A 16,863-nucleotide genomic window follows, 5' to 3' on the forward strand; every position below is an offset into this window, starting at 1 on the left:
GTGGGTTCCTTTCTTCATGTGATCACTGAGCATTTGACAATTTCTGGCAGTAAGGAAGAGTTCCAACCAATATCTCAAACCATGCTGTTTTAAAAATAAGCTCCAAGATAATAATGGCCTTATCTATATTTTCAACCCTGTATTTGCAGAACCAAGGGTAAGACCGAAAAGTAAATAGGAAATGAGAAACTCATGAGTGCTTGTAGTTTGTTTGTTTGAGTGGGAGAATTCTGTTTTTATTCTACAAACAATTTTATAAAGAAAAATACAAATAATAAAAAAATTACTGGATTTTTTCCTTTATGCTTTTATCAAAGAGTCACAAATACCTCTTTTACCTGTGGATACCCATGGATAGAAAGCATGGTGATTCATGGACAGAAAGCACAATATGTTCTGATACATGAATAGAATAATTCCAAAAAGGTGTTTAAAATGAGAATTTCTTAAGTCCCAAATCTCCCAATCAGGACTTATTTAATGTAATACTATTTATCCTAAAAATGCTAAATAGGATTTAAAAACTAAATCCTAAATGTGTATGTCTTTATTTTCAATTACCTATATACCTTGGAGTATAAAATTAAATAAAAGGTACATATTAAATTAGATTAGGTACAACTAGAACATAAAATTAACTGCAGCAGAGAGAGAATTTCATTCATAAATGGTTAAACTACTCTTCAACCCCTGCTATTGAAGGTTAAACCCTTTGGATATCCAGCTTTCTGAAAGTCTCCACAAGTCCAAGTGCATCCTCTTTTTCATGCCAGTTAACTGAGTTATTATTTTACTTTCACTTATAATGAGTGGAAAAGAGCAAATAAAAAAGAAACTGCGTTACCAAAATATCTGTTAAAGATCATTTAAGCCTGACAAAGAATAATTGAAAGTAAATTTTTAAATTATGCTTCAAAACACTGACATTGTATCTGATGCTATTTAGGACATGGAGTATTAGCAGGGCCTGAAGTTTATCCAGAGAAACCCAAATTTTGATAGATTGTACCTTGGATGCAAACCCATTTCCATCATTTCTCTATACCTGTGTCCATCCAGCGCCCCCCGCCATCTCCCATTTCAGCATATTTGTAATTGTAAAAATTGCCTTAAGAGAAGCAAAAGACAGAGTACCTGTATAAATCACATGATGGTTATTCTTTCTCTGGACACGTATTACTTATAAAATCGCCATGGTTCCACAAAGATACGGAGCATTAATGAAATTCTTCCTTATTATGTGTTAAAATTTTACTTTTGTAAAATTTCTTTGAATGGGAATGAATTTTATTTCTTTATTAATAGGACATTATTATTCAATAATACATTCATAATGACAACCTATTTATTAAGAAACAGTTTGAGGGGCGCCTGGGTGGCGCAGTCGGTTAAGCGTCTGACTTCAGCCAGGTCACGATCTCACGGTCCGTGAGTTCGAGCCCCGCGTCAGGCTCTGGGCTGATGGCTCAGAGCCTGGAGCCTGTTTCCAGTTCTGTGTCTCCCTCTCTCTCTGCCCCTCCCCCGTTCATGCTCTGTCTCTCTCTGTCCCAAAAATAAATAAACGTTGAAAAAAAAATTAAAAAAAAAAAAAGAAACAGTTTGAAGAATGGTAAATATATCTAATATAATTACAAAAATAAGTGCCATTGAATAATGCCTAATCATACTAGATGCTTCTCACAACTGTCCTGAAGGTAGGTATTACTATCCCCATTTTACTTTGAAATTAATTACCCAAGATGAATTTAAAGCCTTAACGTCTGACTGTTGAGTGGGTGCTCTAACAGGAACCAACTACTATTTTCCTTTATTTTGCTTGCTGCTGTTGGTGACTTTCAGATTTCGCTAATCATTTTCTGCCTTTGCCTTTAGGATTTGATACCAGTATTTTGCCGATCTGCAAGGATTCGCTTGGCTGGATGTTTAATAGACTTGATACAAACTATGACCTGCTACTGGATCAGTCAGAGCTCGGAAGCATTTACCTTGATAAGAATGAACAGTGTACCAAGGCGTTCTTCAATTCTTGTGACACATACAAGGACAGTTTGATATCGAACAATGAATGGTGCTACTGCTTCCAGAGACAGCAAGGTAAAAGATGAGACACATACTAATGCAGATAGTTGACCTGCATGTCAAATTTTATCTATTTCTTCATGATTAAAAAAAAAAAAGTACATCTTATCCCATTCATTTTAGTAGATATTTTTCTCATTAGAGTGCTTAATAAAAGAGCAAATAAGCAGCATGTTAAACAATATAACTCAGCTAGGGATACAAAACATGCTAAACAAGATGAAAAATAGTAATTAGTATTTTATATTAATGCACTTCATTATAGTTTCCATTATGAACCACCAAGAAGCACAGAGAGATAGGAGAACATAGATATTAAAAGCAATCATTAAAATTAATTTGCTATCTGCTTTGCCCACGGTGTAAAATAAATGGGTTTTTTATCACTATACTGTGGAGTTTTAATGTTCTATTTTGTGATCTTATTAAATGTGCCGAATGAACCACTGCATTCACCATAAAGTTATTTTTTACTCGTTTGATTTTAAAATGTCTTGGCCTTTCAAACTTTTAAAACTAACTTGGCTTCGTACAAATTCACTAGCAAAGAAAGTGTCTCTTGATTCTCTGGAAGAGGCGAGTTACCTGGGAGAGCTGGTATGATGCTAGTTACTTAGGCATCCTTCTTTACTGGGAAATGCAATGTAACAGTGAAACCATACTTAGATAATCAATCTAATGGCAATTGAAATTAAGTAGGTAACAAAAAAAGATCCAAAACCTCACTTTATGATAAAGTTTGGGGAAACTAAGGAAACAGTGGTGTGTGTAATTTTGACGCTAATTTTATTTTTATTATTTTATTTTATTTTATTTAAATCCAAGTTAGTTTATATATAGTGTAATAATGGAGTAATTCAGAAGTGGAATTTAGTGATTCATCACTTACCTATAACACCCAGTGTTCATCTCAATAAGTGTCCTCCTCAGTACCCATCACCCATTTAACCCATCCCCCTACTCAACACCCCTCCAGCAACCCTCAATTTGTTCTCTGTATTTAAGAGTCTCTTACGGTTTGCCTCCCTCTCTGTTTTTTTCTTATTTTTCCATCCTTTCTCCTATGTTCATCTGTTTTGTTTTTTAAATTCCACATATGAGTGAAATCATTTGATACTTGTCCTTCTCTGACTGATTTATTTCACTTAGCGTAATACATTCTAGATCCATCCACGTTTCAGATGTCAAGATTTTATTCTTTTTGATACCTGAGTAATATTCCATTGTATACATTTACCACATCATCTTTCTCCATTCATCAGTTGATGGACATTTGGGCTCTTTCCATATTTTGGCTGTTGTTGATAGTGCTACTGTAAACATTGGGGTGCACATGCCCCTTTGGATCAGCATTTTTGTATCCTTTGGATAAATACCTAGTAGTGTAATTACTGGAACATAGGATAGCTCCATTTTTATGTTTTTGAGGAACCTCCATTCTGTTTTCCAGAGTGGCTGCACCAGTTTGCATTCCCACTGACAGTGCAAAAGTGTTCTCTCCACAGCGTCGCCAACATCTGTGGTTTCCTGAGTTGTGAATTTTAGGCATTCTGACTGGTTGATCCTAATTTTAAAAAAACAAACAAGGAATTAGTCTAATGTGATACACCTGCTATTGTCACCTTATTTTAATTCTTGACAGCTAAGAGAATGTACAATCTACTTAAAGGTGTATTAATTTTACTCAGCTTTTCGTATGAAACACTAATACCTTACGTAGGGACTTCTACTACCTCAAATACTTTTTAATGTATTAGTAATAGTTTAGTAATTAGGGATGAAATGATTACCCACAAATTGATTAGTAGTGAGTCAACAGCAGGAATTTTAGAGTAGTTTAACTATTTATAAATCACTTTAAACAAAACAGATTTTCTTTATTAAAATATTCTAAACCTTACACCCACACACCTGTACTCTGTTGATTTTATTACTGTATTTCTGCTTTCTAGGTAATTGCACCCTTCTAAAAAGCTACATGATAGTTTTAATGACTAGTATACATTTAAAGCATTTAAAGAATAGAAAAATCAATGCTGGTAATCCACCATAAAAAGATATCTGGTCTTTTCTATGATCTTATTTTAGTTAAAATTTTTAGTGTTATGATAGCATGTTTGCGAAAAAAAATTATGAAAAACTCAGTGTTTCTTCTATAGAAATAAATAGTTTCATATTAAAACATTTGTGGATTTTGCAGTAATATTTGTAGAACTGAAGGTTCCCAAAGAAAAATTTTGCTTTAAATACTTTCATCTATTAAGCAGTATTCAGCCAAAGTGTTAAAATCTTTATAGTCACATGAAGATTTTCTCTGAGATTATTTAATACATGGTAGATATAATTTAATAAATGGTACCTGAGTGGGTGAAAGGATTTATACATCTTCCCCAAAGCTTAGGAGAGTTGGCTAATTATTTTTATTACCTTAGTATGCTAGAAAATGTTAGAAAAAGCTCTATCAGGGTAACTGACACTAAGAATAACAATAAGAATTAGTTTATTAAGTAATCTAATGAAAAAGAATAACCATTTATTTAAAAGCATGCTTTCAAATGTTTCACCTTATAAAAGAATGTATTTTCCTCACTATTCAATAAAACAACAACTTATTATTTACTGTAATTAAAGTACTATGTAATATATTTGGCTATATATTAGAGTAACATATGAAATGTATAATATATAAATAAGAGTTTTATATATATATATATGTATATATATATGTATATATATATATATATATATATATATATACATATATATATGTAGTATACCCATGTTAAAGACCAGACAGAATTGCCTTACAAATAATAGGAGAAATACTTCAGAATTAAATATGTGTAGATGAACAGCTGAATCTTGTCCAGTGTACTCGTGATATCTTAAATTGCTCCCTTATACAAAGTTTGTGGGACTGGTACTCATGTTTATTCAGTGAGGTCACTAATCGAGAGTTAGAATCAAATGTACATGGATTTTCAGGCAATGTCATAGCAAACGTATACAAATATTATTTTTACTTTGCAATAACTAGTCCATAGTAATTAGAAAAAAATGCCTTCAATATGATATTGAAACTTCAGCTCAAAAATTTCCTCCGGCTTCTATTCTATTTGGAAGGAGTAAAATTTTAAATGTCCATTCTATAAGCCCATGTTGCATAACTTGATACATTACTCAGTGTTCATCATAAGTGTACTCTTAATCCCCTTCACCTATTTTTCTCATCACTCCCTCCCTCCCCCAGCATGCCCTTACCCTCTGGTAACCATCAGTTTGTTGTCTATAGTTAAGAGTCTGTTTCTTGTATAGTTTCTCTCTCTCTCTTTGAAAAAAATTACTTTTTCTTCACATTAGATTTCCCAAGGAAAAAGACTTGTTTGGCTTATATATATTAAACTATAAAATGTATATTGGGGTGCCTGGTGGCTCATTCAATTAAGCGTCTGACTTTGGCTCAGGTCATGATCTCACAGTTCTGTGCTGACAGCTCAGAGCCTGGAACCTGCTTAGGATTCTGTGTCTCCCTCTCTCTCTGCCCCTCCCTTGCTCTCACTTGTGCTCTCTCTCTCTCTCTTTCAAAAATAATAAATAAACATTAAAAAAATAAATATATATATTAATCACTTTGTCTCATTTCCTCATTACACTTTGTTAGTTACATGAAAATTTAATAACTGAATATTGTCAAATTCATATAATATTTTTAAATTATTTGAATTGATTATACCCTGCCTTTTCCCTAAAATGTTGTAGTATGGGAAAGTAGGTACTAGTTCCTATTGGTTTTCTGCTTCAATAATTTAAGATGCCTTTTTATATAGAAGGTTTTTAGAATATGAGCATAAAATACGTTGAACTATTTGAATATTATAAATTAGAAAATATATTTATTATATAAAATATATGTCATAATATATAATAATAATATAAGCCAAGCTATATTGTGTCCATTTAGAATTTTATATTTATCTGAAAATGTTCTCCTTTAAGTGGTTGAGTTCGAAAAGAAAGGCAATTCTTTATTTCTAAATTTGCTTAATTTTTAAAAGATGGCTTATCAGAAATTATTTTATAATATGTCTTGTTTCCACACTGCATATATACTTGAAGTATCTGGATAAAACTAAAAAGACCAAAGCCTGTCAGCATTATTCAGTATCAAAACTTATAATAGTATGTCTGATATAAGCTGAAAGAGCATTGACTTTTTTTAGAGATTACTTTTTTAATGCAAAGCTATTCCTCAATATCTTACAGCCTGTTTTAAATAAAGGGAAAACATAATCAGTTAATTGTTTTGACACCAGTCAAACAATATTGCTGAGTTGATTGACCGTTTAAAAGTAAACGATAAGAACCATTTTCCATCATATAAGTATTTCATATCATTCTCTGCGTTTTTCTATACAATTTGGTCTGTCTGCGAAAAATCAAGATAATCTAATACCAATAATTAGGAAAGCCTTTCTCTCTCTGTCTCTTTCCCCCTGCCTCTGTTTCTCCCTCCAAGTATGCATATAGATACACATACATGTATCATATAGGTACGTACTCCATAAAAAAGAAATAATACATCATATGTGTCTTTTAAAGCCGTGTAAAGACCAGATGAGGTTTGATATCATAGAAATTATTCTTTTTTATATTTAACTATAATCCTTGAAGTAACACTTTTAATGTCATTGCAGACCCACCTTGCCAGACGGAGCTCAGCAATATTCAGAAGCGGCAAGGGGTAAAGAAGCTCCTAGGTGAGTAATAGATCATTCTTCTGAAGCCTTTATTGCTTACATAAATAACCCCAGGGAAACAGCAACATAAAATCAATATTAATCCAACAAAGATAGACGACACTAAATTTCAGTAACAAAATTTATGAAGTTTTTGAAAGCCATTAAACTTACTTTTATTATCTTACCTATTGAAAGATATTATGTCTGTTTTATTACCCTAATATAATGTTCATTTTGAAAGTTATTAAGTGAAAAAAGAGATTTAAACAATGCTAAAGTTAAAGGATCAGCAGAAACTTTCATTCTAATTCTGTCGCTAACAATTCAAGAATAATGGTGCACACATGCATATAATAATCTAATACATATAAAATAATCCAATATATTTATATATTCTAATATATCTATAATAATGTATATATAATATTTATATGATCTATATATATTCTAATATATAATCTAATATGCCTACAATAATCTAATATCTAATATATGATATATAATATGTAATATGTAATATATAATATATATGTAATGATATCTATAATAATCTAACATGTATAAAGTAATATGAGAGAGAGATGGGTGAAAGCATGCCGTAGTACCTCAAAGAAACTTGAATAAACTTTCTAGTGTTTTCCATCAGCACTTTTTACTAACTTACTTTTAGCAAGTAAATATATGTATTAGATAGATGATAGATAGATAGATAACAAAATTCACCGAAAGTCTTGAAACATTAGAGTGCTTGACTATCAAGAAATTACTGGGGCGCCTGGGTGGCGCAGTCGGTTAAGCGTCCGACTTCAGCCAGGTCACGATCTCACGGTCCGGGAGTTCGAGCCCCGCATCGGGCTCTGGGCTGATGGCTCAGAGCCTGGAGCCTGTTTCTGATTCTGTGTCTCCCTCTCTCTCTGCCCCTCCCCCGTTCATGCTCCGTGTCTCTCTCTGTCCCAAAAATAAATAAACGTTGAAAAAAAAAATTAAAAAAAAAAAAAAGAAATTACTAAACTATTATGTGTGATTATTTTGTTTATTCTTCTAGACATAAAATTTTAAAATAAACTCTTTTGAATAATTTTAAAGACATTTTACAAAGATTAGTACATAGTTTACATATGGCCTTTACTCGACCTCCCCCAGAGTTACCATCTTATTATGTACCAAATAACCATTGTCTGTTTGTCAATTCTAAGAAATTAACATTGCTATAATTCTATTAGTTAAAACTTAGACTTTATTTGGATTTTACCAGTTTTTCCACTGATGTCCTTTTTCTGTTTTAGGATCCAGTGCAGAATACCACACATGCAATGTTTTTTATTTTGTCTTTTCCATGTATATTAATGCTCTTGAGTATTTAACAGAACACAATTTTTAATATTTTTGAATCTCATTGATTTATTATGCCACGCTATCTTCGTAATTATAATATTGCATGTTTAAATGAGTTTTTTATAAATTACTTGAAAATCCATACTTCAAAATGAAAAGGCTATTTTTTTTGTAATAAAGCACTTTTAGATATAAAGAATTACTAATGATAAAACTACAATGTGTTATGTTGCTTTTAGCTCTGGTAAAAAATGCATACTACACCACAGCTCAAAAATGAAATAATACAGTCATACATAGGTTTCTTTGTTTCCACAAAACAAAGTTTATCCATGTACAATGGGAAAAGCCATTGAAATTCAACTGAAAAATATTTTGCACGTACCAAAATTCAGAATTTGATTATTTGCAGTTAAAGAAAAATGAAAACATATTTAGTGCCTTTGGAAGGAGTAACTTTTATTCTCTTTACATAATAAAAATGGAAATCATTATTAGAGAATGAATGCCCTAAATAGTTCTTTTTTTGGAAGTATAACGGTACTTACCTGAAACGTTATCAGTTGTTATATAGAGATAGTGTGCCGTACTGACATTAAAGATAAATTAATGGCTACACTAACTCTACATCATAACACTTTTATGTCAAAGATGTCAAGATATGATAGCTTTTTAAAAGATGGAGATAATAGGGGCTCCTGGGTGGCTCAGTCGGTTAAGCGTCCGACTTCCACTCAGGTCACGATCTCGCGGTCCGTGAGTTCGAGCCCCATGTCAGGCTCTGGGCTGGTGGCTCGGAGCCTGGAGCCTGCTTCCAATTCTGTGTCTCCCTCTCTCTCTGTCCCTCCCCCATTCATGCTCTGTCTCAAAAATAAATAAACATTTAAAACATACGATTAAAAAAAAAGATGGAGATAAGAATGTGAAAAAAGTGTTCTAATTTTTGCTGGCCTTAAATCTACAGACGGCGTTTTCATGTTTTCTATATTGGTAATATTCTGTCTACTTCACTGATAGTCTCATACTCCAAATCTTTCAAATGAATTACAGTTTTAAAATTAAACTATTTATTGATCAGAATGTTGAAACTTTATTTAAAGAGGTAATATTATGATCCTATATGGTTACAAGACTAAGTAAATTGAAAGAATTTCATGTTCTATTGATTTATTCAGCGGTTGCTTTTTTTTTTTCCTCTCTCTCTCTCTCTCTCACTAGATAACTAGAGTGTGGTCGCTGAGAGAATAGAATAGTCAGGAAAGACAAGAAAATTTTCTAATTTCCTAAGCCTTACTCTGTTGTGTCGGCATAAACATTTAAGAAAGTGAATTCACTTCTAAGTTATCAATTAAACATTTATCATTAGCCACGTGCCAGGTACTATGTTAGATATTATAGATGTGAAAATAAATGTCTTTCCCACTTGATTAAGAGTTGTTAATATAATACTCAAAACAAAGAGAATGCAAAATTCCCAATAGAGAGGATATCACATTATAGTGGTGAAAGCACGTAATAATAAACTACACACACACACACACACACACACACACACACCACGTTATAAGAAGCATATGAGAAATCTTCCAGTTTAAGAGAGGGGTACATATTAGGGGTCACATTTAAGTCAAGTATTAAAATGTAAGAGGGAGGGAAGGAAGGAGGGAGGGATTCCAGATGAGAAACAGATAAATACAGAGATGAAGCAGTAGTGAATTTGGGCAAAACAGTTTGATGTGGAAAAAGCTTGGAATATATGAAGGAAAATTTGGGGGAAAGAAAATAGAAAGTAGGCAGTGATGATGGTAGGGGGTCTGGTGTGCCATTCTAAGTGGTCTGGATGATGTAATACACACGGCATTACCCAGGTTCTAATTCTGTATTATACCTGTGAGAACAGAGTACCCTTTGCAGAATGAGAAGGAGTAATAATAAATTTGCTTAACAAAAGAAACATAAAGTAGTTCATTATGTAAATAGCCTGCCCCATGACAGCAGTAACCTTACCTGTTTTGTTCTACATTTATCACTAGTTCACAGCCTGGAGGGGGAACTCCATGTGTGTATATCTTGAGTGAATTAATGCATAGGTGCTGACCATCAAATAGAAACACAACTTGTTTATAATTGTGCGTGCGTGTGTGTGTGTGTGTGTGTGTGTGTTTCACAGGACAGTACATCCCCCTCTGTGATGAAGATGGTTACTACAAGCCAGCACAGTGCCATGGCAGTGTTGGACAGTGCTGGTGTGTTGACAGATATGGAAATGAAGTAATGGGATCCAGAACAAATGGTGTTGCAGATTGTGGTAAGAATAAGGATTACTTATTTAATAATTTCTCAAGCACAAGATGAGTTCTTAAGAATCTCATTAATTTGCCCAAACATTTAAGGAGGACATACTCCCTGCAAAAAAAATGTAGAATATATTGGGGAGGGAGGGGTGACAAAAAGGGTCACTCCTAGCATATGAAAACCTTGTGTAAATAATAAATAGAATGCATTACTTAAGTATTTGAAGGGAGAAGAATTAAAAGATGAGTTCCTTTTACTACTTCATATACAGAAATGTTAAATACCTCCTGTTTTCCTCTCAAGTACAGCATATTCTTGTCATCCACTCTATTCCAAGTTGGCTAACTCCAGTGTGTGCCTTGTCCCCATATGGAACCCTTTTGTCTGCATACCTTTGGAGAAATTGACCTAGGGAGTATGTGGGCTCATTCACAAAAGAAAAGCTAACGTTTTTGAAGGAAAGGTCCACAAATTGCAGCTATATGAGCATATATCCTTGTATTTGGGTAGGAAAAATATAGTTTAGATGTTTGAAAGGTAATTATAATTAATATATATAATTATATATATAATTAATATTCTAATTCTTTTCATGGAGGTGACTTTTTTATGTGTAAATCTAAAAATAATATTAGAGTTAAGTTGCACATCACGCACATGTATTTTAAAGTTTTAAATGTGGTATCTTTTTGCTTCATAAATTTTTTTTTAGGATGCAAGTTTCAAATGAGTATTTTTGTTTGTATGATGAGTTTTCATTACAAAACTCATTTAGCTATACACACACACACACACACACACAAACACAACATGCACACTCCCATATTCATGCACACTTATATACTAGGAATTAATGGATTGTGTCTCAATATGCATGGCCAAAAATGAAAATAAAGTACTTGGTCAATCTTGTATTTTAGATAATGTCTAGTTGTCTCTTTTAAGTGGTATTTATTTATTTTCTTTCCAGATTTATTTAAATTCAAATTACTTTAGTTTCAGGAGTAGAATTTAGTGATTCATCACTTACATATAACATTCTTCCCAACAACTGCACTCCTTAATGCCCATCACCCATTTAGCCCATCTCTCTCATCCACATCCCCTCCAACAACCCTGTTTGTTCTCTCTAGCTAAGAGTTTCTTATGGATTGCCTCCCTCTCTGTTTTTATCTTATTTTATCTTTCTTTCCCTTCCCCTATGTTCCTATGTTTTGATTCTTAAATGCCATATATGAGTGAAATCATATGGTACTTGTCCTTCTCTGACGGGTTTATTTTGCTTTGCATAATACATTCTGGTTCCATCCACGATACTGCAAATGGCAAGATTTCATTCTTTTTGGTAGCTGAGTAATATTCCATTGTATGTACATACACATACATATATATGCACATACATATACATATACACATATATGCCACTTCTTTATCCATTCGTCAGTCAATGGACATTTGAGCTCTTCCCGTAACTTGGCTATCGTCGATAATGCTGCTACTTTATGCAATTTTTAAACTGATAGACTGTGATCATTTAAAAAATATAAATGGTAAACTATATAAAGGTAATGACATCTAGTGTTTAAGTGCCTCTTCTGCATGCATTTATCCCATAATATTTTTAATAGCTTGGTTTTAGTTTTCTAGCCAACATTATTAGATTTAAGTGAGATAAAGTAGTATTAAGTAGATGCCTAACATACCTTTAACATGTAAAGAGCATATCTTTGTAATATGTAGTTTAAAATGGTTGCATTATTAATTACATAATTATTATCAGTGATGCCAATTATCAGTGATGAAAATAAAAATTATATGGGGATGAATTCAATGAGTGAACAAAGAAGCTGTTTTGAGAACATGACTTCTGAGTTTTCTTAGCATCTTGAAATTATTAACAAGAGACATTGTGTAGGAGGATAGAAATAACATTATCTTCACATAAGATATGAATTTTAATGTGTTGTATTATAAAATAAATTTATAAACAATGGATTACATTAATAAGATTTGTTTTAATTAGCTACCTCAAAATTTTAAGACTAAAATATTTAAAAAGGTAGAAAATAAATGCACACTAACATAGGGTTGAAAAATAAACATTATGAGATATATGTACAATTTGGCCTCTATAAATAGTAATGAATAAATCCAAATATTTTTTAAAGTACTGACTACTTATGTTAGTTTTCTGTTGCTATTGTAACAAATTTCCATGAATTTATTTATTTTTTAACATTTATTTATTTTGAGAGACAAAGAGAGACAGAGCATGAGCGGGGGAGGGTCAGAGACAGAGGAAGACACAGAATCTGATGCAGGCTCCAGGATCCAAGCTGTCAGCATGGAGCCCGATGTAGGGCTCACACCCATGACCATGAGCTCATGACCTAAGCTGAAGTAGTACGCTTAACCAACTGAGCCACCCAGGTGCCCCAACAAATTTCCATAAATTTAGTGGCTTAAACTACACAAATGTATTATCTTAACAGTTTTGTGTGTCCAAAGTCCAACATGGGCCTTCTTGAACTAAACATCTGAGGGTCATCAGTGCTGTATACCTTCTAGAGGATCTAGGGGACAATCTGTTTCCTTGCCTTTTTCACTTTCTGTAGTCTGCTCATATTTTTTAGCTCATGGACCCTTTCCTCCGAGTTCAAAGCTAGCAACGTTGCATCTCTCTTACTATTCTCCCTAGTCACAACTCCCTCCGACTCAATATGGAAAGGTTCTTTGATTTTAAGGATGCGGGTGATCATCTGAGCCTATCTGAATAATCCAGGATAATCTCCCCATCTCCAGGTCCTTAACTTAATCAGATCTGCAAAGTCGCTTTTTTTACCATTTAAAGTCACATTCACAGGTTTTAGCGATTAGGAAGTGAAGGCCTTAAAGGAGCAATTATTTTGCCTACCACACTAATTGGAGAAATTTAAAATTCTTTGTAAAATTCAAAGTTTGACATGAGCCTCTATAAAAACTGGGCTGAGATCAATATTACTGAACTGGAAACCTTGCATATCAGATCTCCTTACTGATTCAGCTTTTTAGGACACAAATGTCAACAAATGATAGAGAGTGGATTTTTCCTTACCTTTGTTAAATAAGTTAAAGGCCAAAGTAAAATTGTACTAATTTGCTTAATTTTCATCAGAATTTTATGTATCTCAGGAAATTATCCCATTACTCAATCAAATGACATTAATAATAATGTTTACTTTTTTCCCTAAGCTATTGATTTTGAGATCTCTGGAGATTTTGCAAGCGGAGATTTCCATGAATGGACTGACGATGAAGATGATGAAGACGATATTATGAATGATGAAGATGAAATTGAAGATGATGATGAAGACGAAGGGGATGACGATGATGATGGGGATGACCATGATGGGTACATCTGATTAACGAGAGCTGAGACCTATAAATTCTACATTTCTATTATTTACAAAGTGATAACCTATTGAGAATTATCTTCTTGCCCTAAAACAAAAGGATTCTAAAACTCACATATATTTTGTATAATTATTTCAAATATTGCAGCTAATGTCATAGGACTTTATGTTTAAATAAGAATCATTTATCTTGAGTTTTTATATGCCTTAGAGAAAAAGAAAATGCATATGGAGTCTAGCCAGAGGGGGGAAAAACATTAGGAAGAGCTACTGATATAAACAAATTTTCATATGAACCAACTATGTCAATCTCCCACAAGCAAAACAACAACCAGGACTTGAGGTTGTATACGTTATTTTTCTGAGAGATATTCTAAGTTAAATTTACAATAACTTATTAGTGGCACGGGACCCAAGTATTTTATAAAACTAAGCATGACCTTAATTGCTATTCCAAGGTAGCATCTTCCTAGATTTACAGTGAGTGAGGGGATACCGACGGGTAAGAAAAACGGTAACAAGTGTAGAGTCCTCCATTGTGTTTTCATTAATAGTGATGTTTTCAATGAGGAAATTATTCTGGATATGCTAGGATATTTTACAAAATGGCAAGTACGGAAAACCATGGATTCTGAAAGTTAAAAACTTCGTTGTCCTTTCTAATTTTTATTTTAAGTTGGATAGCATTCTCATGTAGAATTTTTTTATATTCTAAAACAGCATGATTTCTTTACCTTTCTCGATTTCTTTATCTTTCTGACCAGCGATTTAGGGTGCAGAATTTAAAGTAGGAAGACAAAAGGAAAGATTAATTTAAACTACATTTTCACAAAAGGTTTGTCATTTGCCTCAATGTCAAATTTAAAAGTCTTAATTCTTATTTTATTTCTTATTCAGATAAAATTTTGCATTTAATCCTAGAATTATGCCATTTTTATTACTAGCGTCGCAACTTAGAGACCGTATTGTATGGTGCCTTGCAAAATAGAAATAGAAAGGTTTTAGCATGCATACCAATATAGGATATTAGGCAATATATAAGCACACCTAATTAACAAATTAATACCAGTAAAGGTACTGCTGCTGGAATGAAGAAAATGGAAAAAGTTTCTTTCTTTTTTTCTATTGTTACATAATTGCCATGTGGACTTGTTTATGATTATTGTGTAGAGTAGCATTTAAGATTTAACTGTAACAAAAATTACTTTAATTGCTGTGTTTAAGTTAGCATGTTAATTAATTGTGTAGACATTTTGGCAAACCATCACTTTTAAGTATATCAGACCTATGGTTTTGTGCCCATAATACAAATGGAAAAACCTATTGAATTTTATGCATTGGTATCATAATTTAAGCAGTGGGTCAACTTTTCTCCCAATATACAATTCATCGAAGGTAAAATTGGTGAATTATTTCCATTTGATTTATACACACTAAAAAAGAAACTTTAATGTTGATTTTATGTAATATTTAAAGTACAATGCATTTTCTTTTTTACTGTTTATGTATAGTTTGCAAAATAAAGAATCTTGTAACCAAATTAAACCGTTTCTGAATGATTTTCTGGGTTATAGATAGCACGACGGATTCTTAATATTTTCATTGACTTTTTAAAAATGAACACATCGCAAACTAGCTAGGAAAGTTTTTTGAAAATTTTGAATTTCAAAATCAGAATCCTTGGCATCTTGGATATTCTTTTCCTGTATACATTAACAATTATTTTTATTTGTTGATTTGTTTTATTTGTTTCATTTGTCAGAGAATTCCAAAGTAGATCATTTTTTTTGTTGATGGTGTTATTTTTAAACCCATTTTTGTGATAGCATATTTAAAATACTGAGCTAAATTTCTATAGCAACAGCAATTTTGAAGAGTGATAGATTAATTTTATCTATTTGATACATGTATAGGAATTATAAAATATAAGTTATGGATAGTTATAAGAAGACAAAAAAGATCCCACAAATTCTAAGTAGAGGTTTAATAAATGGACTTAAAGTAACAAATATAGCGGCCTTGAAATTAAGCTATTTTTTTAAAGAAATGTTATCTTTCAGGCTCCCAGGAAAGCAACCAATTCAATAGCAAATATAAAATTGAAAATATTTACATTATTAAACTTATGTAATGTATATGTTTGTATACAATATCTATTTGTATATCTGTGTATACATATTCTATTTGTGGTGTATATTAGGTCTCTGGATCATCACTTAATTCATCTCGTATCTTTTAACTCAGTACAACTATACTTATTTATTTACCCCCAAAATACCAATATTCAGCACTTACTCTAATCCAGGCACAATTTTAGGCCCTATAAATTCACTGGTGAACAAAATAATTATGAAATTAATATTCTACTGTGGAAAATAGGCAATACATTTATTCCTAGCCTATAACATAATGTAATTGCATTGAGATTTAGAAAAAAAATCAAACAAGCTATTTCCTAGACTTCATTTGGATTAAAAATGATGTATTTTAAAAACTTAAGAAGAGCCTTTGATACAAAATCAAAATTTTAAGGAAGCATTTTTTGTTAAAGAGAATCAAATTTCCTTAACATTTTGTGGTTTTGTATATTATAGGCAGCACATGTGCAAGGTAAAAATTACAAGAGAGTCAGAATCACGACAAACTAATATTTAAAGTTACTAGAAGAAAAGAGTAGAAACATACAAATAACATATCAAAAATTCTGGCTTGTCAAAAATCTAATGCGGAAATTCATAAATACATTTTGTTGTGCATATCTACAATGGAAATTTGGATATGTTACATAACACTATCAGGGAAACAAGCCAAATTAAAAACAATAGAAAACATTTTAATATTAATCAAAAGAACATGTAAAGCAAACCTTGTGCTTCTGCTAATCTTTTAATAAAATAAAATCAATCAGGCCCAAATATCAAAATCATTAGAATTTTCTGATTAATTGATGAAACAGATAGTGAGTTATTTGTTTTCTGTATAAACATTTACATATTTTCATTTTATCTGAAGCTCAAAAAAAT

General features: G+C 32.1%; 1 protein-coding gene across 4 annotated transcripts in view; it reads left to right on the forward strand.

The window, feature by feature from the left end:
• Positions 1 to 15,385, forward strand: part of SPOCK3 (SPARC (osteonectin), cwcv and kazal like domains proteoglycan 3) — a 483,277-nt gene extending 467,892 nt beyond the window's left edge. For all 4 annotated transcript variants that reach the window (XM_045463719.1, XM_045463712.1, XM_045463701.1 and 1 more), the window contains 4 exons: positions 1,873 to 2,094; positions 6,774 to 6,836; positions 10,324 to 10,461; positions 13,680 to 15,385. In XM_045463719.1, the coding sequence (XP_045319675.1) occupies positions 1,873 to 2,094; positions 6,774 to 6,836; positions 10,324 to 10,461; positions 13,680 to 13,849 (593 nt within the window). In that variant the 3' untranslated portion in view covers positions 13,850 to 15,385. The remainder of the gene's footprint in view (positions 1 to 1,872; positions 2,095 to 6,773; positions 6,837 to 10,323; positions 10,462 to 13,679) is intronic.
• The last annotated feature ends 1,478 nt before the right edge of the window (positions 15,386 to 16,863 follow it).

Source organism: Leopardus geoffroyi, chromosome B1, assembly GCF_018350155.1.
Source record: "Leopardus geoffroyi isolate Oge1 chromosome B1, O.geoffroyi_Oge1_pat1.0, whole genome shotgun sequence".
NCBI classification, from domain to species: Eukaryota; Metazoa; Chordata; class Mammalia; order Carnivora; family Felidae; genus Leopardus; species Leopardus geoffroyi.